Genomic DNA, 23,527 nt, shown 5'->3' with positions numbered 1-23,527 from the left:
AAACACTGTGCTTTTGATCTGTATTTGGATACCAGCTATCTCTCCAAACTGCTGAACTATTATCCATTAACTTGACTATCACTGCAAGTTTATTATCCTAGTATTTGGAAGCTTAACAAAGAAAGAAAAAAACTTGCTAAATTTGGCTCCGTTTCAGGTGTTATAGGGAGAATGGAAATATGGAAACGAAGATGTTTTGTCTATCCTTGAGTGTTGAATATTACAAATATAAGGACTTGTGAATGTATATTATCCATTTGTCACCTTGCAAACTGATTTCCCAAAGTATTTGGATTGGGTTTTGTGTTTCTCAGATGTGTTCAGAGATGTGATGTAGAGCAGCTTGTTCTCTCTCTCTCTCTCTCATGGCGATGGTTTCCATGGTAACACAGGGGAGGAGTTTGGAAGCTGCAGTGGTTGTGGTTGTCATAACAACACAATAGATGAAACCATAAAAGCATCAATAAGTACTCAAAGATGACCGCGATCACTGACGCTTTCAGCCATTTCTGTGTTTTACTTCTTTCTTACTGTTTGTCATGTTTCAGTATTATTATGTTTTCTTGTTTTCTCTTTATTGTTCTTTATATTTGTCCTCATTAATTGTTCTATTTACTAGTGCATTATTAAATAGTACATTATCTTTGTTATTACTTTATTTTCCTTTCTGTTTTTAAATTAATCCTGTTTCTTCATTCTTCTGTTGTCATTAACACACACACACACTCATTACAGTTTTTATATTTCTTCTTTTTTCTTCTTAATAATATTTTATTTTTCATTCAATATTAGTATTATTTGTCTTATTAAATTGTCTTTCAACTGCTTAGATTTTCAAAACATTACACACAAATCCAAGAATTGCACACATGCAAAATGCCTCACTTGCAAAATAAAACACTACATTCAAAATATCAAAACACATCTCAAAAGCAAACTTTTTATTAGTTTTCTTATTATTACCATTATATTTTATAAGCTTTATTATGGTTTTATAATCATTGTTGTTATTATTATTTATTTTGATAAAATAAATGAGTTCTTGATGGTTTTATTTATCTATGGGTGTTATTGAGCAGCAGTGTTTTGCCCGTGTGTGTGTGTGTGTGTGGTGTGTTTCTCAGGTATCTGATGAACGTGACGTTCGAGGGCCGGAATCTCTCCTTCAGTGAGGACGGCTATCAGATGCACCCCAAACTGGTGATCATCCTGCTGAACAAGGACAGACAGTGGGACAGAGTAAGAGCGTGTGAATGAGCAGCGGACGAGCTCGGTGTAATGGAGTACTGCCGTGTATGATCTCCATCAAGTGAGTAACATTAGTGTGTGTGTGTGTGTGTGTGTGCAGGTGGGTAAGTGGGAGAATGGCTCTCTGTCGATGAAGTTTCACGTGTGGCCACGGTTCGAGCTCTACTCTGGGACGGAGAGCCGAGAGGACGATCATCTGTCCATCGTGACGCTGGAGGAGGCTCCGTTCGTGATGGTGGAGGACGTGGATCCACTCAGCGGCACCTGCATGAGGAACACGGTTCCCTGCCGCAAGCAGCTCAAAACACTGTAAACACACACACACACACACACACACTCATTCTCTGCTGAAACACATTCAGATGACCTTCTTCTGTGTTTTCACTAATCTGATCACAGACAGCTGATGCATTATCCCTCCGGTGTTGTCCATTTGGGAGTTACACTTTTCTGTATAAAATGTCAAATAAAGCTATAATATGCATATATATATATATATATATATATATATATATATATATATATATATATATATATATATATATATATATATATATATATCAATTATTGCAGTATGCACGTTAAAAATAGAGCAAAAGTGTTTAAAATCCATTTATATTCAGTGCTGTGCATTCCTCAGTTACTGTTTTCAGACGTAATTGCTTAAGTTTTGTCACCCCTTCATTGCTGTGTATTTGTTTTCTGTATTTTGACTGATTTGTAGATTGTACCCACAAAATCATCTTTTTTTTTTTTCGTATTTTATTCATTTGTATTTATTTATTTATTTGAGCAATATCCATTCTGCTCAAAAGCCATTCTGATGAAGTAGCGATTTTCAAAATTTCCAAACTTTTGGTTTTTCAGGGCGGGGTTGTTTGGTCTAAGATGAGTGAATATGAGCAGAGGGTTACTACAGAAATCTATTAGATCCCTCATGTGTCTCTGTCTCTGTCAGGAATAAGACGGGGGATTCTGGCATCTACATCAAGCGCTGCTGTAAAGGCTTCTGTATCGACATCCTGAAGAAGATTGCCAAGTCTGTGAAGTTCACCTATGACCTTTATCTGGTCACCAATGGCAAACACGGCAAGAAGATCAACGGCACGTGGAATGGGATGGTGGGAGAGGTATGGCTTATAAATGAAGTCAGGAACTATAATCTGTGCTGCGAGGGTTTGTGTGTGTTCGTGTTAGGAGATAGTGTTTATAATTAGCTGTCTATAAAAACAATCAAAGTCTTTATGGAGTGTGCAGTGTCCTCATTTAGACAGCTCGGTGTGTCTTTATGCTAAAAATGCTCATGGTTTCAGTCTACGTTTCTCTCATTGCCATCCTATTATAAGACACACACACACTGCCATGCCCCAGTTAAGTCGTGTGAAGTGAAGTTCAGGTATTTAGAGCTAAATTTACCAACAGAGAGCGAGAGACAGACAGAGAGAGAGAGAGACAGTGTGATAACCCACTTTCTGTCTGTTGTTGATCTAGAATCTCTCATCTCATATCTGCTGTTCAAAACACCATATCTGTCCTCAAGTCAACACAATGCAGCTATGAATGCTGGGAATTAAGCTAACCTGTCTGTCTCTCACCTGTCTGTCTGTCTCTATCTCACCTGTCTGTCTTTCTGTCTGTCTCTCACATGTCTGTCTGTCTGTCTGTCTCTATCTCACCTGTCTGTCTGTCTGTCTGTCTGTCTCTATCTCACCTGTCTGTCTTTCTGTCTGTCTCTCACATGTCTGTCTGTCTGTCTGTCTCTATCTCACTTGTCTGTCTTTCACCTGTCTGTCTGTCTGTCTGTCTCTATCTCACTTGTCTGTCTTTCACCTGTCTGTCTTTCTGTCAGTCTGTCTCTCACCTGTCTGTCTGTCTCTATCTCACCTGTCAGTCTCTGTCTCCCCTGTCTTTCTCTCACCTGTCTGGCTGTCTCTATCTCACCTGTCTGTCTGTCTGTCTGTCTGTCTGTCTGTCTCTATCTCACCTGTCTGTCTGTCTCTATCTCACCTGTCTGTCTCTATCTCATCTGTCTGTCTGTCTCTATCTCACCTGTCTGTCTGTCTGTCTGTCTGTCTCTATCTCACCTGTCTGTCTCTATCTCATCTGTCTGTCTCTATCTCACCTGTCTTTCTGTCTGTCTCTATCTCACCTGTCTGTCTGTCTGTCTCTATCTCACCTGTTTGTCTGTCTCTCACATGTCTGTCTCTATCTCACCTGTCTGTCTTTCTGTCTGTCTCTATCTCAACTGTCTGTCTGTCTGTCTGTCTCTATCTCACCTGTTTGTCTGTCTCTCACCTGACTGTCTGTCTCTCACCTGTCTCTCTGTCTGTCTCTATCTTACCTGTTTGTCTGTCTCTATCTCACCTGTCTGTCTGTCTGTCTGTCTGTCTGTCTGTCTCTATCTTACCCGTTTGTCTGTCTCTATCTCACCTGTCTGTCTGTCTGTCTATCTCTATCTTACCTGTTTGTCTGTCTTTCACATGTCTGTCTGTCTCTATCTCACCTGTCTCTCTGTCTGTCTCTATTTCACCTGTTTGTCTGTCTTTCTGTCTCTATCTCACCTGTCTGTCTTTCTGTCTGTCTCTATCTCACCTGTCTGTCTGTCTCTATCTCACCTGTTTGTCTGTCTCTCACCTGTCTGTCTGTCTCTCACCTGTCTCTCTCTGTCTGTCTCTATCTTACCTGTTTGTCTGTCTCTATCTCACCTGTCTGTCTGTCTGTCTCTATCTTACCTGTTTGTCTGTCTCTATCTCACCTGTCTGTCTGTCTGTCTCTATCTTACCCGTTTGTCTGTCTCTATCTCACCTATCTGTCTGTCTGTCTGTCTGTCTATCTCTATCTTACCTGTTTGTCTGTCTTTCACATGTCTGTCTGTCTCTATCTCAACTGTCTGTCTCTCTGTCTGTCTCTATTTCACCTGTTTGTCTGTCTTTCTGTCTCTATCTCACCTGTCTCTCTGTCTGTCTCTATCTGACCTGTCTGTGTCTCTAACTCACCTGTCTCTCTGTCTGTCTCCATCTGACCTGTCTGTCTGTCTCTATCTAACCTGTCTGTCTCTTTGTCTCTATCTCACCTGTCTGTCTTTCTGTCTATATCACCTGTCTGTCTGTCTCTCACCTGTCTGCCTGTCTATCTCTATCTCACCTGTCTGTCTTTCTGTCTCTATCTCAACTATTTAACTGTCTTTCTGTCTCTATCTCACCTGTCTCTCTGTCTGTCTATATCTCACCTGTCTGTCTGTCTCTATCTCACCTGTCTGTCTTTCTGTCAATCTCACCTGTCTGTCTCTATCTCACCTGTCTGTCTTTCTGTCTCTATCTCACCTGTCTGTCTGTTTGTCTCTATCTCACCTGTCTGTCTTTCTGTCTATCTCACCTGTCTGTCTCTATCTCACCCGTCTGTCTTTCTGTCTCTATCTCACCTGTCTGTCTTTCTATCTCTATCTCACCTGTTTGACTGTCTCTCACCTGTCTCTCTGTCTGTCTCTATATCACCTGTCTGTCTGTCTCTATCTAACCTGTCTGTCTCTCTGTCTGTCTCTATCTCACCTGTTTGTCTGTCTCTCACCTGTCTCTCTGTCTGTCTCTCACCTGTCTCTCTGTCTGTCTCTATCTCACCTGTTTGTCTGTCTCTCACCTGTCTCTCTTTCTGTCTCTCACCTGTCTCTCTGTCTGTCTCTATCTCACCTGTCTCTCTGTCTGCCTATATCTCACCTGTCTGTCTGTCTCTACCTCACCTGTCTGTCTCTTTGTCTCTATCTCACCTGTTTGTCTGTCTCTATCTCACCTGTTTGTCTGTCTATATCTCACCTGTCTGTCTGTTTGTCTCTATCTCACCTGTCTGTCTGTTTGTCTCTATCTCACCTGTCTGTCTTTCTGTCTATCTCACCTGTCTGATTGTCTCTATCTCGCCTGTCTGTCTTTCTGTCTCTATCTCACCTGTTTGTCTGTCTCTCACCTGTCTCTCTGTCTGTCTCTCACCTGTCTCTCTGTCTGTCTCTATCTCACCTGTTTGTCTGTCTCTCACCTGTCTCTCACCTGTCTCTCTGTCTGTCTCTCACCTGTCTCTCTGTCTGTCTCTATCTCACCTGTCTGTCTGTCTCTATCTAACCTGTCTGTCTCTTTGTCTCTATCTCACCTGTTTGTCTGTCTATATCTCACCTGCCTGTCTGTTTGTCTCTATCTCACCTGTCTGTCTTTCTGTCTATCTCACCTGTCTGATTGTCTCTCACCTGTCTGTCTGTCTCTATCTCGCCTGTCTGTCTTTCTGTCTCTATCTCACCTGTTTGTCTGTCTATATCTCACCTGTCTGTTTGTCTCTATCTCACCTGTCTGTCTTTCTGTCTATCTCACCTGTTTGTCTGTCTCTCACCTGTCTCTCTGTCTGTCTCTATCTCACCTGTCTGTCTGTCTCTATCTAACCTCTGTCTCTTTGTCTCTATCTCACCTGTTTGTCTGTCTATATCACACCTGTCTGTCTGTTTGTCTCTATCTCACCTGTCTGTCTTTCTGTCTATCTCACCTGTCTGTCTGTCTCTAACCTGTCTGTCTTTCTGTCTCTATCTCACCTGTTTGTCTGTCTATATCTCACCTGTCTGTTTGTCTCTATCTCACCTGTCTGTCTTTCTGTCTATCTCACCTGTTTGTCTGTCTCTCACCTGTCTCTCTGTCTGTCTCTATCTCACCTGTCTGTCTGTCTCTATCTAACCTCTGTCTCTTTGTCTCTATCTCACCTGTTTGTCTGTCTATATCACACCTGTCTGTCTGTTTGTCTCTATCTCACCTGTCTGTCTTTCTGTCTATCTCACCTGTCTGTCTGTCTCTAACCTGTCTGTCTTTCTGTCTCTATCTCACCTGTTTGTCTGTCTATATCTCACCTGTCTGTTTGTCTCTATCTCACCTGTCTGTCTTTCTGTCTATCTCACCTGTCTGTCTTTCTGTCTATCTCACCTGTCTGTCTTTCTGTCTCTATCTCACCTGTCTGTCTTTCTGTCTATCTCACCTGTCTGTCTCTATCTCACCTGTCTGTCTTTCTGTCTTTCTCACACCTGTTTGTCTGTCTATATCTCACCTCTCTGTCTTTCTGTCTCTATCTCACCTGTTTGTCTGTCTATATCTCACCTGTCTGTTTGTCTCTATCTCACCTGTCTGTCTTTCTGTCTATCTCACCTGTTTGTCTGTCTCTCACCTGTCTCTCTGTCTGTCTCTATCTCACCTGTCTGTCTGTCTCTATCTAACCTCTGTCTCTTTGTCTCTATCTCACCTGTTTGTCTGTCTATATCACACCTGTCTCTCTGTCTGTCTCTATCTCACCTGTCTGTCTGTCTCTATCTAACCTGTCTGTCTCTCTGTCTGTCTCTATCTCACCTGTTTGTCTGTCTCTCACCTGTCTGTCTGTCTGTCTGTCTGTCTGTCTGTCTCTATCTCACCTGTCTGTCTGTCTGCAGGTGGTGCTGAAGAACGCTCACATGGCTGTTGGCTCGCTGACCATCAATGAGGAGAGGTCAGAGGTCATTGATTTCTCCGTGCCCTTCATAGAGACGGGCATCAGTGTCATGGTGTCTCGGAGCAATGGAACCGTGTCTCCGTCTGCGTTCCTCGGTAAGACTCTCTCCTCTTTCCCTCTCTTCCTTTGTGCTGTCTGTATCTGTTAACATGTGTCTGTTCTCCGTCCACAGAGCCGTTCAGTGCAGACGTCTGGATCATGATGTTCGTAATGCTGCTGCTGGTTTGTGCCATTGCCGTATTCATCTTCGAATACTTCAGTCCCGTGGGCTACAATCGCCGTCTCATTGACGGCAGAGGTACAGAACAACACTTCCGCACACATGAGCTCATCTGCATGACTAATACTGCTGCTATTTCCTGGGAGTTATCCATTATTGATCGTAATTTCCAAACTTTAATGTCATGCAGTTCTTCTGTAGTTTTGCTCATGGCTCATGTCACACAGCATTTCCATCAGGGCTGAACATATAAACAGCTGGAACTGGAATTTAAATGAAGTTTTAAAGGCTTCAGTTTCTATTTAAAAGAGTATTTAAAACAATAGTTTTTTGTTTTGGCACAGAACCTGTTGGCTACAGGTTTATACGTGATTGTCATTACAAATCTGGTGAAACTGGTTGCTTTGACTTTGAAGGTTGTGTTCCCAAACATTGTGAGAGGATTCTTGTGGAGCAGCATATTTTGGGAAGCACTATAAAAACATCCTTGCTATGTTGGTATCAGTTTAACTTAACTGAACCAGAATATTCTAGAGTATACAGGAAGTGTATATAGTGAGTTATATTGAGTGTTGTGTTGTACCTGAATCTCCAGATTTCCAGCTACTAAACTGCTCCTTTGTCAGGATGGACACCTTCACTTCTCTCAGGTGTTAAGCGAGAGTGGTGGAGTCACTTGTGTTGTGTTTCTGTGCTCTCAGAGGCCGGAGGTCCATCATTCACCGTCGGAAAGGCCATCTGGCTGCTCTGGGGTTTGGTCTTCAATAACTCTGTGCCAGTGCAGAACCCCAGAGGAACCACCAGCAAGATCATGGTGTCCGTCTGGGCCTTCTTTGCTGTGATTTTCTTGGCCAGCTATACTGCTAACCTGGCCGCATTTATGATCCAGGAAGAGTATGTGGACCAGGTGTCAGGCCTCAGCGATAAAAAGGTGCTCTAATAGAAGATACACTTGTACTTCTTCAGGTAGAGTGGATATTCAGTTTTCTGGTCAGTCTGTCTGTCTGCTCACCATTGTGCCTTTTGTCTGTCTTCAGTTTCAGAGACCCAATGACTTCTCCCCGCCGTTTCGCTTCGGGACCGTGCCCAACGGCAGCACCGAGAGAAACATCCGCAATAACTACAGAGAGATGCACTCCTACATGGTCAAATTCCACCAGCGCAACGTGGATGAAGCGCTGTACAGCCTGAAGACCGGGTGAGTGTGGGAAACCACCTGAGACGCTTCTCTGACATGGTTCTCGACCAGTCATCAATGACAGTGGTAACAGTTTAGAACATATATTCACTATTAATTAAGAGATTTCCCTCGTCTAACTCCTAACTTAATGATTAGTTTAAAAAAACATGCTATGTGTACTGTGTTAAGCTAACTCAGACATGTTATAGCACTTGTGTTTCATTGCTCTTTTGTTAGTTTTGATTGCTTCCATTGTCTTCATTTGTAAGTCCCTTTGGATAAAAGCATCTGCTAAATGACTACATGTAAATGAGTTCATATGGCTAAGAAATATTGCCAAGGGTGTATTCACACGCGTCTTGTTTAGTTCGATTGAATCGACTTGAACTCTGAGTGGTTGCTAAGGTGTTGCTATATGGTTGCCAGGGTTCCTGCGAGTGCTTGCTAGGGTGTTGCTATGCTGTCGAGAAGTAAGTGGAGAAAAGGAACTCCTCACAGAAAGAGTACAAATAAAGATAATTTTAGATGTTTCATTACTATCTGGAGCATTGGGATCACTTTTCGAGGGCTTTATGAACACATTTTTTGTAAAAGCCTCAAATTTGACTAAAGTATAATTTTGTGTGAAGATCAAAATTAGCCCTTGCACACTCACACTGATTTATCATGTTGTAAAAGAAGTAAAAATGGCCACTATGCAGTGTTTCCATGAAAACATTATCTGTGCATGTTCTGAATGTGTGTGGTGTCTTGAATGGCAGGAAGCTGGATGCCTTCATTTACGACGCGGCGGTGCTGAACTACATGGCGGGCCGGGATGAGGGCTGTAAGCTGGTCACCATTGGCTCCGGAAAAGTGTTTGCTTCCACCGGCTATGGCATCGCTATCCAGAAAGACTCAGGCTGGAAAAGACAGGTGGACCTCGCCATCCTGCAGCTCTTTGGAGACGGTACTGCTCATGTAGAGTCATCCACATCAGATAAACTGCCAGCTTGTTCTCTAGTCATAATAATCCAGCAACACTTCAGTTAATGCTGCACCCTATAAAAGAGATGAAATTATGATGTTTGCAGTCTTGGGAAGTATTCTTCTGTGACCCAAGGAGCTCATCTCCTGAAAGCATCTTTACTTACCTGATTGGCTGACTGTTGTTGCATTTTTGGAAATTGAACATTTTGGTTTTATTTTCATATGCTTTTGCTTCTTGCACTCGATTCTGTATATTTTTTAAGTCCTCTTTTATGTCCTCTGTTCCCGGGGAGTAATTCCTATGTTCCCGGATGCTATTGTCCTCTCTTTACACTACAGTCAAAAGTTTTCCAACAGTAAATGTGTAATGTTTTTTAAACAAGTCTCTTCTGCTCACCAAGCCTTCATGTACTTGATCCAAAAGCAGTAATGTTGCGAATAAAAAAACTCCTTTCTATTTGAATATATTTCAAAATGTAATGTATTCCTGTGATTTCCAAGCTGAATTTTCAGCATAGCCCTCATGTTTTCCATCGTTCTTGATGGTGAGTTTCTGCCTTGTTTTGATAAGTCTTCAGTGAACCAAACTCATTGTTATAATGGACCAGTGTGTAGGAGCATTGCATCACCCTTTATAACATGTGTGTGTGTGTGTGTGTGTGTGTGTGTCAGGTGATATGGAGGAGTTCGAGGCTCTCTGGCTCACCGGGATCTGCCACCACGAGAAGAATGAGGTGATGAGCAGTCAGCTGGACGTGGACAATATGGCGGGTGTGTTCTACATGCTGGGTGCTGCCATGGCTCTGTCGCTCATCACCTTCATCGCTGAACATGTCTTCTACTGGCACCTGCGCTTCTGCTTCATGGGCGTGTGTAATGGGAAACCAGGGCTCACCTTCACCATCAGCAGGGTAATCCTGTCCTCAAACCACACACTGCCACACCTCTGAAAAACACAGCGTCGCAGTAGGGCTGGACAATAATTCAGTTTCAATATACTGTATATCACAATACAGTCATTTTCACTAACGGTGATATGATTTTTAAACACATTTCCGGTATTTCAATCAATTTGCAGTTTCAAATTTATAAATTATACATTTTGGTAATTATATTCCGGTAATTATAAATAAGATGAGTCTGAGAGTCTTGTTTATTTAATGCTGATTTCACATTTCTTGTTCACATGAAGGCTAAATGAATCATTTATTTGCACCATTTTTATTTCTAAATTATTATAGAAATATTGTGATATAGAATGCAATTTATTCTTGTGATTTCAAAGCTGATTTTAGCATCATTACTCCAGTCACTTGATCCTTCAGAAATCATTTCAATATTCTGATTTGCTGCTCAAAGAATATGTATTATTAATACTATTATTATTATTATTGTTATGTTAAAATAATTTTTAAATTTGTTTGACTAGAAATGTCAGAAGAACATAATTTATCTGAAATATAAATCTTCTGTAACTTTATAAATATTATCACTTTTGATCAATTTAAAGCATCCTTACTAAAAAAAAGTATTAATTTATATAATTTCTTTCCCTTCCAAAAAAAAAAAAAAAATATATATATATATATATATATATATATATATATATATATATATATATATATATATACATACATAATGTACATGTATATATACAAAATTATACTGACTAAAAAAGCTTTTTTTATTTCAGATAAATGCTTATCTTAGGATATTTCTATTCAACAAATAATCCTGAATAAATGTAGTCAACTGCTTAAATGATGATGATGATGATTGTTGAAGCCATTTAAGAAAGTGTATTTTCTTTATATTATTTGTTTAAATATTACTGGTTTGTGGTTTTAGTTCAATTTACTAATTAAGAAATTGTAAACGTCATAAGGGGCGGAAAACTGAATGGCAGAACGCCGGAAGAAGGGAAGTGGGTCAGACATAATTTTTTGACCACTTCATATGTTTTGTTTGTAGAATTCTTTTCCTTGGAACAAATTTGGTTTGATATAACTTGTATCTTAATTTTAGTGCGTTTTTTGTTGGTCGTTTACTTGTCTAAATAAATGAAAACTGAAGAAAGGGCAAACGATTCTCTAAATGAAGTGCCTCAGAGGCCCGGCACATGCTTCCACGGCCAAAACTAAGGTGGAAACAATGATAATGATAATAATAATAATAACAATAATCAGAAATATTTATTTGTTTATATGTTTATTTCACAATATTACTGTTTTTACTGTACTTTGGGTCAAATAAATGCCGGCTTGCTGAGCAGAAGAGACTTCTTTAAAAAACATTAAAAATCTTACTGTTCAAAAACTTCAGAGTAGTGCAAAATACAGTTTCAAGAAGCTGTCTGAACACTGAAATGTCTCTCTTTCCCTCTCTCAGGAGATGTACAGCTGCATTCATGGAGTAGAAATCGAAGATAAGAGTTCAGCACTCAATTCACCCTCGGCTACCATGAACAACACACATTCGAATATCCTGCGTCTGCTGCGCACCGCCAAGAACATGGCATCCCTCTCCGGGGTCAACGGCTCCCCACACAGTGCACTGGACTTCATCCGCCGAGAGTCCTCTGTGTATGACATCAGCGAGCACCGCAGAAGTCTGGCCGGACACTCAGACTGCAAGGCCCCATACCTGCCTGATGACAACATGTTCAGTGACTACATCAGTGAGGTGGAGCGCACCTTCGGCAACCTGCACCTGAAGGACAGTAACCTGTACCAGGACCCCTACCTGCACCACCACGGGGGCTCCACGCTGGGGCTAACGGGCCCCAACCGGCCCCACAGCCTGGGCTCCAGCAGTTCTCTGGAGGGCGGCATGTTTGACTGTGACAGCCTTGGAGGTGGCGTAGGCCCCATCTTTACCACACAGCCACGTTCTGCACTAACGCACAGGAACATGAGCAAATTTGACCTGCTTCAGAGCCAGACTCCTACGTCTGGGCCAGGACTGAAGCAGGGACTGGCTGACCTGTACGGAAAGTTCTCCTTTAAAGGTGGAGCTTCCAGTTCGGGCTACATCGCAGGGCAAGACCGGTTCTGCGGTGGTGCAGAGGACGGAAACATCCGCTCTGATGTGTCTGACATTTCCACTCATACCGTCACCTATGGCAATTTAGAGGGAAACGCAAAGAAACGCAAGCAGTATAGAGACAGCTTGAAGAAGCGTCCAGCATCAGCAAAGTCCCGTAGGGAACTCGACGAGATCGAGTTGGGTTACCGCCGCCGCCAGCATCACCACCACCACCACGGGCACCGCTCGGCGTCGCCTCCGTCCGAGCGCAAACGAGGTGTGAGCTCGACCTCATATCTGCTACAAGACAAGGAAAGCCTGAGGGATTTCTACCTGGATCAGTTCCGACCCAAGGATGGCATCCCTCAGTGGGAGCATGTGGATCTTACCGATGGCCCCAGCGGTGGAGGAGGAGGAGGCAACTGCACCAGTTTGGTGTCTGTAGACGACTTCCTGAAGAGCAAACCCAAGAAACCGGAGAGCAGCGACCGGGAATGTCGCAGCTGTCGGGCCAGCAGCGCAGGCAGCAAGCACGGAGCTGGAGTTCTGCATGTAGGAAGTGGCTGCGTGGCATCGGGAGCCGCAGGAAGAGTTGGAAGCAGCCGTCCCAGTTCTGCCACTTGCATGCGATGTGAAGCCTGCAAGAAGTCTGGAAACCTGTACGATATCAGCGAGGACAGTAACCACCTGATGGAGCAACTGGGAGGCAGTAAAGGCCAGACGCCAGCGCAGCGCCGCAGGGCCTTCAGCGGGAAGCCGCTACGCCGGCAACACTCCTACGATGCATTCGTAGACCTGCAGAGAGAAGAGTTTAGTGGGATGGGTGTGCCGCCTGCATTATGTGCAGTACCACCGCCACGCAGCGTCAGCCTCAAGGAGCGGGAGCGCTGCATGGATGCCTCCTTCGCACACATATTCGAGCATCCCGAGCAAGGCACGGAGCAAGACCCGCTGTTCTACGGAGCCGCCGTGAGGGGCGCAGGATCGCCGTTTGGGTTGCAGAATGCACCGCATCGGCGCTCGGTGGGAGAGAGGGATCTGAGAGACAGAGGACTCCTGGAGGGGCCTGTTCATGCTTTATCTAAATCCCTCTATCCCGATCGAACCGACCACAACCCCTTCATCCCTACATTCGGAGATGACCAGTGTCTGCTGCACGGTGCCAAGTCCTACTATGTTACCAAGCAGCAGTCGCAGCACGGGGATTTGCTCAGCCCCATGGGCTTCCCTGCAGAGCTGTGCATGGGGAACCACCACACCAGCAAGCTCAGCCTCGGTCCGCCTCGACCGTTCACCGGCAGCAACGGACACGTGTACGAGAAGCTCTCTAGCATAGAGTCTGATGTGTGAGAACCAGTCCAGATTTTAGCAGGACACACAGAACTCGAAAGAACTGAAAATGTCATTTCCTGTGAAGTTGACGTTTGCACCGTTGGGTTCATCTCCACGAGCTGGTGAGAAGAACGAGAGCATATCCATCTGCCGAGTCAGATGGCCAACAGAACAGCCCAGTCCTGTACCCTTGTCTTTTGTGAAGATACAATCATGAAAGCATAATAAATGCGCATTGATTTTTTTTTTTTTAAACAGGGTAATAACTTTGACTCAGAGAAGTTGTGAAGACACTGCTGACTGGTAATCTATTGTTGAAATTGGGTTTCATTTGTCTGTTTTTTCCTGAGGCCTTTGCTGAGCATTAGGGATTTTTTAATGTGACGATCAATCCAGTCTCCGCATAAGCCTAACACATCCATGGCAACAGCCTTCTTCTGTGCTGTTTACTGCCATGAAACATGCGTGCATTTGTGAAAGTGCACAAGCCTCTGTTTTATGCCATCATTTGTATTCAAGTCTCTACTGCCGTGATATTTCATATCCAACAAGAAATTGTGCTAATACGCCTTCGGTAAAACTCATGTGACTCTCGCTCAGAAGGTGAGAAACAAGAGAGATGATATGACAGTATCAATGCCTCTCTTTGGTTGTAAATACATTTCTCTTTATATAAGCCGACAAGGTCTACCTTTAATATAGCTTTTTAAACTATAACCAAAATAACGATAAAAACAGAACAAAATAACAAAAACATAAAATATGCAAAATTTAGCAAAAGCATTATAACTCATGATAAGTGATATTTTAAGCGATAGTTTGCTTTTTAAATCCATGTTTATTACTTAATTATGATAGTTTACTGCCTCCTAAGCGGCTTCATTTTAAGGATTTACCTTTATTCGGATTTACCTTTGCAATGTAACAGAGCTGAGCAGTGCTGTCGTGGACATTAGTTTACTCGAATAGTGTACTGATTACTACTTGCTAAGTTTTCCTTCAGTTGTGTTTAGATATCTGGTCGTCTGCTGGAGAAAGTTTCTAGGTTCTCACACACACACACACACACACACACATTTGGGTTGCTATGTAAATGAGGGCATAATTGCTATAATCTCACCCAAACCATAACACGTAGGGGGGGAAAAAGCATTTTTGTTATTTATTTATTTTTACCTTTCAGGATGTTTACAGAAGGTGATTTTGTCAAATTTAGCTAACAATCAGTTAACAAGTAAACAAACACACACACACACACACAGATCGCCAGCATCCGTCACAGAGTGTGTTTAATGGTCTGACGCAGGGCTTTGAACCCTTCCTAAGGATTTTTCTGACATTGTAAAGCTGATTAGTAAGCTGCTAGAGCTGTAGTGCTATCGTTAGGTCCAGTCCTCACTTTAGGTCTGCCACAAAATAACCTTTCATCTCCTCTTGTATTGTTTCTACAGTTAGAGTAACTCTAACCACGTCTTTAAACTTTTTCTTTTTAGAGCATTACTAATATTATTATTATATCAAAGCATTTTAGGGTGTTTTCTTCTCATATGTTGAAGCCAGCGGCGTTCCTGCTATAGCGCAGTAATCTATGTTTGAGTTTGCCTAAAAACATAAATAGTTTAGATTAAAACTCACACACACACACACACACACACACACACAGAGAGAGAGAGAGAGTTCCCTGCTTATACAGTAGCTTGAGCTCTATATGCTTGAAAATCACATTTTCTTATGCTCATAGAGGAATACGCCTATTACGCATAGCTGTAGTTATAATTTTTCTAGTGCATTTGCAATATATAAGCAACTTTTAACGTTCCGTTGACTACTATATTCTCATTATTCTAAGGTAAGTATAGCTGGTTTAAACTATTCTACAGGTAAGGAGCACCCTGTTATTCACATTAATACGGTACAAACTCCATCTGTTGTTTTCTCCACATGATCGATGAATTTGTCGCTTGTCAGGTGTGCGTGTGCGTGTGCGAGACTCTGACTTCTGTGTTAAATACTCTTGTTGCTATGGCACTGCCATGGTGTTACAATGCTGTTCCCATGGTAACTGCAGTGCAAGAGAATGCGGGCTGAATGAGTGAATTGTTTCACTATGGAATAAGAACTACATCCACTTTGATATGTTACTGAAATTTTTACGTCATTTACATCTCTGAAATGATTCTCAAGTGAAAACCTGTACAGATTGTGTATATTATAATGAGAGAATTCCTCCTTTTGTATGACAATATGAACACAAACCTCTATGAGACTTTAATAGTGAGCGAGTGTTTTGATGATGATTATGATGATGGATCAGAATTCTTTCAAATGCTGAATAAAGCTAATTAAAATAAACTATTGAGTCCGTCTGCTGCTCATCTCACTCTGCGCTCTAGTGTGTGTCGTCCCCTATGTACTGTACTCTCTATGTACTGTACTACGCTGTCACATTATCTGCTGCACTAGATTTTCTATATGCATGGAATAAGTTAAGCATGTGTAGTGTACAAACGATACGTGATATCCCATGATGAAATGTTACCATTTTCAGCTTCATTCTAATATGCAAATTCAAGACAAATGATTGTAAATTTAAGCATTAACAAAGAGCAGAAAGCTGCTAAAGTGCCTCATCAGTAATGGCTCGCAGCTGACTGAATGCAGCAGTTTTTGTCTAGTATGCAGTATGGAGTAATGACAGTGTGAACAGTGCAATATGTTTTTAGCATTAGCGTTTTCTGTCGTACAGTGAGATGCTAAACTACAAATGAAGCGCTCAGCTCGACTGTTATCTATTATTCCTCATACATTGTCTTTCCTCGTATTCATTCCCCACTCACGTAGGAGAAAGAGGCATATGAAATATTGATAGACACAGAGAAAAAGAGACAGGCAGTGGAGGGAGGGACAGGGAAGGACTTCCAAACAATATAAAAGCAGAGAGAGAGGGAGCGAGAATCTTCATTCTTGTTGACTGTGCTGCTGCCGTTTAATGAACCTCTCAACACCCCCACAGTCCCACAATCCTTTGTGAAGCTGCAGCTCACTCTTATTAACAGTTGCCTAGCAACATAGCGGTGCGCAAGGGGTGGGGGGTAAGAAGATCTGAAGCTCTGCCCACTACACTGACTCACGCCAGCAAACTTTCCTGAGGAATTAAACTGCAGTGCCACGCATGCTAATAACACACAAAATTACCACAGCAGCGTTGAACACAAAAATAACATACAAAATTACCACCGCAGCACATCACATGCTAATAACACAAAAAATTACCAAACACAGTGAACACACATACACAGTGAACATACACCCGGAGCAGTGAACACACCCACACACACAGTGAACGTACACCCGGAGCAGTGAACACACACCCGGAGCAGTGAACACACACACAAACGGTGAACACACACCCGGAGCAGTGAACACACACACACACAGTGAACACACACACAGTGAACACACACCCGGAGCAGTGCACACGCACACACACACAGTAAATACACACGGAGCAGTGAATACACACACACGGTAAACACACACACAAACGGTGGACACACACACCCGGAGCAGTGAACACACACACACAAGGTGAACACACACCTGGACACACACACACACACACACACAGTGAACCCACACCTGGAGCAGTGCACACAAACACAGTGAACACACAACCGAAGAAGTGAACATACACACACCGTGAACACACACCCGAAGCAGTACACACACACATACAGAGTGAACACAGACCCGGAGCAGTGCGCACACACACACAATGAACACACATACACACGCCGTGAACACACACCCTGAGCAGTGAACACACACGCACACACACATTGAACACACACCCGGAGCAAAGCACACACACCCGGAGCAGTGAACACACACCCAGAGCAGTTAGCACACACACACACACAGTGAACACACACCCGGAGCAGTGAACACACACACACACACAGTGAACACACACCCGGAGCAGTGAACACACACACACACACACACACACACACCGTGAACACACATCCGGAGCAGTATACACACACATACAGTGAACACACACCCGGAGCAGTTAACACACACACACACACACACACCGTGAACACACATCCGGAGCAGTATACACACACCTGGAGCAGTGAACACACACAAACACACACACACACACCGTGAACACACACACACACAGTGAACACACACACACACATAGTGAACACACACACTTCACGAATTCACCCTTACATCTAATCTGAAGGCGAATAGTAGGCATATTTTGGCGTGCTGTCTTGGGGGAGGGTCCGGGCCCGGAGCATAGCCCGAACCCAAATAACTCCCCCTATCCCTAATTTGGGAAAAATAGATTAGAAGTGAGGAGTTGGGGTGGAGGAGGGATGCCGAAAAACTTCGTGGGACAGGAGGTAGGAAGACTGGATATATATATGCTTGTGTGCTATTTAAGATGATTAGCTAAACGAGATGCACCTGTGCCAAATTGGATGATTATCTGACCGTGCTCCTCCCGAACTTTGTTAATAAAACCACATTTCATTTCATTAGTTGCCCTCCAAAATATGCGTGTTGAGAAGAATAACGCAGAGCGACCGGGAGAGCCCGAACAGTGTTCGACGAGAGCTGCGGCTCACAACGTCTTACCGGCGAGCCCTCCGAGCCGCTTATGAGAGGAGCACGATGCCGGATATCAAAAAATAAAGGTCTCTTGCAGCCTCCGAAGGGAGTTGCGGCTCTGCTGCACCGGAAGGGAGAGTCCCTCTTGCGGCTGAGTATGAGGCGCGGGTTGGTGCATCTGAAGGAGGGCTCTCACTGCGACCGAAGGGAGCCACCTGCTGTACCCCATCGGGAGGGAGATACCTGGCCGCCATCGAGTATGCGACATAACTCGGACTGGGGGTTCACATTGTGACCGAAGGGAGCCGTGGGTCTGCTGCACCAGAAGGGAGAGCCCCATCAGATGCAGAATAGGCAAGAAGATTCGAGCCATGGTTTGGCGCGTCGGATGAAGGGCTCCTAATGCAACCGAAGGGAGCCAGCGGCTGTACCCCATCGGGAAGGAGATCCCTAGCCACCGTTGAACATGCAACATGACTCAGATAGGAGGTTCACACTGCGACCAAAGGGAGCCGTGGGTCTGCTGCACCGAAGGAGGAGCCCTAGTCCGATGCTGAGAAGGCAAAGAGACGCAACTGATGGAGGGACTCCCGCTGCATCCGAAGGGAGCTGCGGCTCTGCTGCACCAGAACGGTTGATGTGAGGCACGGTTTTACGCCTCGGAGGGGGTCCACAACTCTGCTGCATCGGGAGTGCTGCCCCGGAGGGGAGAGCCCTGATTGACGCTAACTGGAATACGACTGTTGGAGGGACTCTTGCTGCGTCCTCAGGGAGCTGTGGCTCTGCTGCAACAGAAAGGCGAGTCCCCCTTGCGATGTGAGGCATGGTTTGATGCATCTGATGGAGGGCTCTCACTGTGACCGAAGGGAGCCAGCAGCTCTATTCCACCAGGAGGGAGATCCCTGTTTGCCATTGAGCATGCAACATAACTCAGACGTGGCGTTCACCCTGCGACTGAAGGGAGCCATGGGTCTGCTGCACTGGTAGGGGAGCCCCGTCTGATGCAGAGTAGGCAAGAAGAGGCGACTGATGGAGGGACTCTCACTGCATCCGAAGGGAGCTGCGGCTCTGCTGCACCGGAAGCGACTGGATATGAGGCATGATTTGAAGCATCGGATGAAGGGCTCTCACAGCAACCAAAGGGGGCTACTTTCCTGCTGAAGGGAGATTCTGAACAAGCAGAAAAATGCGACTGATGGAGGGACTCTTGCTGCGTCCAAGGGGAGCTGTGGCTCTGCTGCACCTGAAGGGGAGAGTCCCCCTTTCGACTGAATAAGAGGCGTGGTTTGATGCACGAGGATGGAGATCCCCTGTCCACCGCTGAGCATGCATCCTACTCAGAACGACAGACTGAAGAATCACCCTGCGACCGAAGGGAGCCGATGGGTCTGCTGCACCAGGAGGGGAGCCCCGTCTGATGCAATTCGATTAATCAAGTAAACAACATGATTTAAAATGCTGAATTTTTTTTTTATACTGATCAGGGCTACATGGACTGAATGATTCGTTCACAAATGACACATCACTACAACGCACGGTCTTCGCCGCTAGTGGAGGCAGCATCGAACTGCGCCACGGCCGGAAAAGCCGCAGTGAAAGATTGACCCATGGCGGGAAGCGAGAGAGGCTTGCTGCGGTGAGAATTGGGGTGCGGCCCAGGCTGGTAAATGCCTGCTGCGATCCAGCACTCGAAGAGGGCCCAGTGAGGCGAGCTCAGGGCTTTTGGCCACAGCGTGTGGCTTGGCGAGAAGAGCAGCTGACGCGATGACACTTGTTGGTGCTCAGCGGCCGTGTTTGGCAGGGTAGGAGTGATTATGGGGCTGGCAAAAGGCAGTAGATCTGAAAAATCCCCGGTACAGATCTCTTCGTTGGAATGAAGATTGGGTCTGTGACAGGATGACAGACAGAGCGAACCGAATGCTGACAAACCATCCATGCCGAAAAACTGTCGTGGGACAGGAGGTAGGAAGACTGGATATATATACGCTTGTGTGCTAGTTAAGATGATTAGCTAAACCAGATGCACCTGTGCCAAATTGGATGATTATCTGATCGTGCTCCTCCCAAACTTTGTTAATAAAACCACATACTGTGAACACACACCCAGAGCAGTGAACACACCGTGAACACACACCCGGAGCAGGGAACACTCACACACCGTGAACACACAGCTTAAGCAGTGAACACACACCGTGAACACACACCCGGAACAGTGAACACACACACACACTGTGAACACACACCCGGAGCAGTGAACACACACACACACTCACACTGTGAACACACACCCGGAACAGTGAACACACACACACACACTGTGAACACACACCCGGAGCAGTGAACACACACACACAGTGAACACACACACACACACTCACACTGTGAACACACACCCGGAACAGTGAACACACACACACAGTGAACACACACACACACACACACACACACACACACACACACACACACACACTGTGAACACACACCCGGAGCAGTGAACACACACACACACACACACACACAGTGAGCACACACCCGGAGCAGTGAACACACACACACACACAGTGAACATACACCCGGAACAGTGAACACACACACACTCTGAACACACACCCAGAGCAGTGAACACACACACACACTGTGAACACAACCCGGAACAGTGAACACACACACACACACACACACACACACACACACTGTGAACACACACACTGTGAACACACACCCGGAGCAGTGAACACACACACTGTGAACACACACCCCGAGCAGTGAACACACACACACATACTGTGAACACACACCCCGAGCAGTGAGTGAACACACACACAAACAGTGAACACACACACACGCACACAGTGAACACACACCCCGAGCAGTGAACACACACACACACACACACACACAGTGAACACACACCCCGAGCAGTGAACACACACACACATACTGTGAACACACACCCCGAGCAGTGAGTGAACACACACACAAACAGTGAACACACACACACACACACACGCACACAGTGAACACACACCCCGAGCAGTGAACACACACACACACACAGTGAACACACACCCCGAGCAGTGAACACACACACACTCTGAACACACACCCAGAGCAGTGAACACACACACACGCACACAGTGAACACACACCCGGAGCAGTGAACACACACACACACACAGTGAACACACACACACACACAGTGAACACACACCCGGAGCAGTGAACACACACACACACACACACACACTGTGAACACACACCCCGAGCAGTGGGCGCCAGAGGAGCAGTTGGGGTTCAGTGTCTTGCTCAAGGGCACCTCAGTCGTGGTATTGACCCCCCAAGGCTCAAACTTACAACCTTTGGATTAAGAGTCCGGATCTCTAACCATTAGGCCATGGCTTCTGTCCATTAATGCAGTCTATGATTCTAAAACCTGTAGAAACCTGCCGACTGCAGCAGCGTTACATAATAAACATGTTTGAGTTCATGGATATTGAGCCGAGTGTTCACTCAGTGCGTGCAGTAATGCATCTCCCGATGTAAATGAGTGAATGAGGATGCTGATGGAGGCCTGGAGTGAGTGGTTGCCATAGCAACTAACGAGTGCGAGAGCTGTACTACACTGACCTCGTCAGGACAATCAGAGAACTGCACTGAACACCAGCACTTTACCCATGATTCACACTGTGTGTGTGTGTGTGTGTGTGTGTGTGTGTGTGTGAGAGAGAGAGAGTGTGTGTGTGTGTGTGTGTGTGTGTGTGAGAGAGAAAGAGAGAGAGAGAGAGAGAGAGAGTGTGTGTGTCTTGCTGTCAAAGATATAAATTACATATTTGAAAAATCAGAAAAACAACACAACCAGCACCTGATGGGATATCAACTGAAATGATAAAACACACAAGCAGTAGATTTCAACTGGCCAATCTAAAACTATTCAATGTGATTCTAAGTGTAGGTCACTTCCCTGACATCTGGAATCAAGGCTTGATCACACCAATCTTTAAATCTGAGATAAATTTGATCCTAACAACTACAGAGGCATCTTCGTGAGCAACAACCTGGGAAAGTTATTCTGTTAACCAACATGTTAACCAAAATACATTTTATTATATTAGTATTACCTTAAAGACTCAAGAATACATCCATTCCAGACACAGAAGATGCTCTGATTTGAATTTACAAAATGTATTTCACCAAACAAACATGTTCCCTCTCTCTGTGTCAGACTTAGCTTTGTTTGTTGTCATCTTCTAAACAATGCGGTGAGCCCTGAAGTGAGATACAGGAAACAGAAATACTGAAAAATAATAAGAACGCCACTAAACAAGACAAAATAACATTATAACATATCATTCCATCTCGTCTTTGTCAGCAAATATGAAGAGACATTTTAGTTTTTATTTTGTAAACCACATTTAGTCTCATTTGTATTCATTAACAGTACTGCATTATACATTTATGAAATTATAGTCATCGTCACATGACTAGCATTTATGTTGTGTCTCGTCTCGTTTTCGTCACATGATAAAGGTTCGTTCATGACAATATTTAGTCATAATTTCCATTGACGAAAGCAACACAATTTGGCACCAAGGACTATTTTACAAACTTCTTGAAAGTGGAATAGTAGGTAACACCTATGACCTTGTCAAATCAATGTACACTGAAAGTAAATGTGAGACAGGGCTGCTGCTTAAGCCCAACATTATTTAACATTTACATCAATGAACGGGCGAGCAGTCTGGAGCGATCACACTACACACCTCACAGATCAGATGCCTGCTGTATGCTGACGATCTGGTTCTGCTGTCTCTCACTCAACATGATCTACAGCAGAACCTGGACCTGCTAGAACAATACTGACAGACCTGGGCCCTGACAGTCAACCTGAAGAAAACCACAATCATGATCTTCCAGAAAAGATCACAACACATTTACATTAAGCACTAATCAGATAACACACACATCACACTACAACTACCTGGGTTTGAATCACATCCACAGGAAACTTTAATCAAGCTGTGAATGAACTGAGAGATAAAGCACGCAGGGCCTTCTACGCCAAAAAACGGCAATGTCCTATAGAAATCCCTATTAGAATTTGGCTGAAAATATTAGAATCAGTAATTGAGCCCATTGCACTCTATGGCAGTGAGGTGTGGGGTCCACTGACCAATCCAAATTAAGATCTCACCAAATGTGACCCCCAATCATATCATTATAAAGCCCTGCAACACCCAGAAATGAGCAAAGAAAGCAGCTGATCCAGAGCTTCAGTCCTGATGAAGTCCCTTCACTAACATCTACTGATGCTCTGAAGCACAACAACAACAGAGTAAAATGCAATGCTATCTGACTCTAAAGAGAGAGTAGAGTATGGCAGAGTATCTGTACACAGTGTCAGATCAGAAACTGAGAAGCACACT

The 23,527-nt window shown here is 44.4% G+C and overlaps 1 protein-coding gene across 1 annotated transcript in view; it reads left to right on the top strand.

Moving 5' to 3' along the window:
• LOC113067483 (glutamate receptor ionotropic, NMDA 2B-like) overlaps positions 1-13,820 on the top strand; it is a 40,634-nt gene extending 26,814 nt beyond the window's left edge. The window contains exons 10-19 of the mRNA XM_026239901.1: positions 1,125-1,239; positions 1,349-1,557; positions 2,207-2,378; positions 6,695-6,848; positions 6,926-7,051; positions 7,675-7,904; positions 8,011-8,171; positions 8,915-9,102; positions 9,795-10,033; positions 11,511-13,820. Coding sequence (XP_026095686.1) covers positions 1,125-1,239; positions 1,349-1,557; positions 2,207-2,378; positions 6,695-6,848; positions 6,926-7,051; positions 7,675-7,904; positions 8,011-8,171; positions 8,915-9,102; positions 9,795-10,033; positions 11,511-13,496 — 3,580 coding nt within the window. The 3' untranslated portion in view covers positions 13,497-13,820. The remainder of the gene's footprint in view (positions 1-1,124; positions 1,240-1,348; positions 1,558-2,206; positions 2,379-6,694; positions 6,849-6,925; positions 7,052-7,674; positions 7,905-8,010; positions 8,172-8,914; positions 9,103-9,794; positions 10,034-11,510) is intronic.
• The last annotated feature ends 9,707 nt before the right edge of the window (positions 13,821-23,527 follow it).

Source organism: Carassius auratus, linkage group LG28B, assembly GCF_003368295.1.
Source record: "Carassius auratus strain Wakin linkage group LG28B, ASM336829v1, whole genome shotgun sequence".
In the NCBI taxonomy this organism is placed as follows: Eukaryota; Metazoa; Chordata; class Actinopteri; order Cypriniformes; family Cyprinidae; genus Carassius; species Carassius auratus.
Note: the sequence above shows the minus strand (reverse complement) of the source record. Positions and strands in the feature narration are given on the sequence as shown.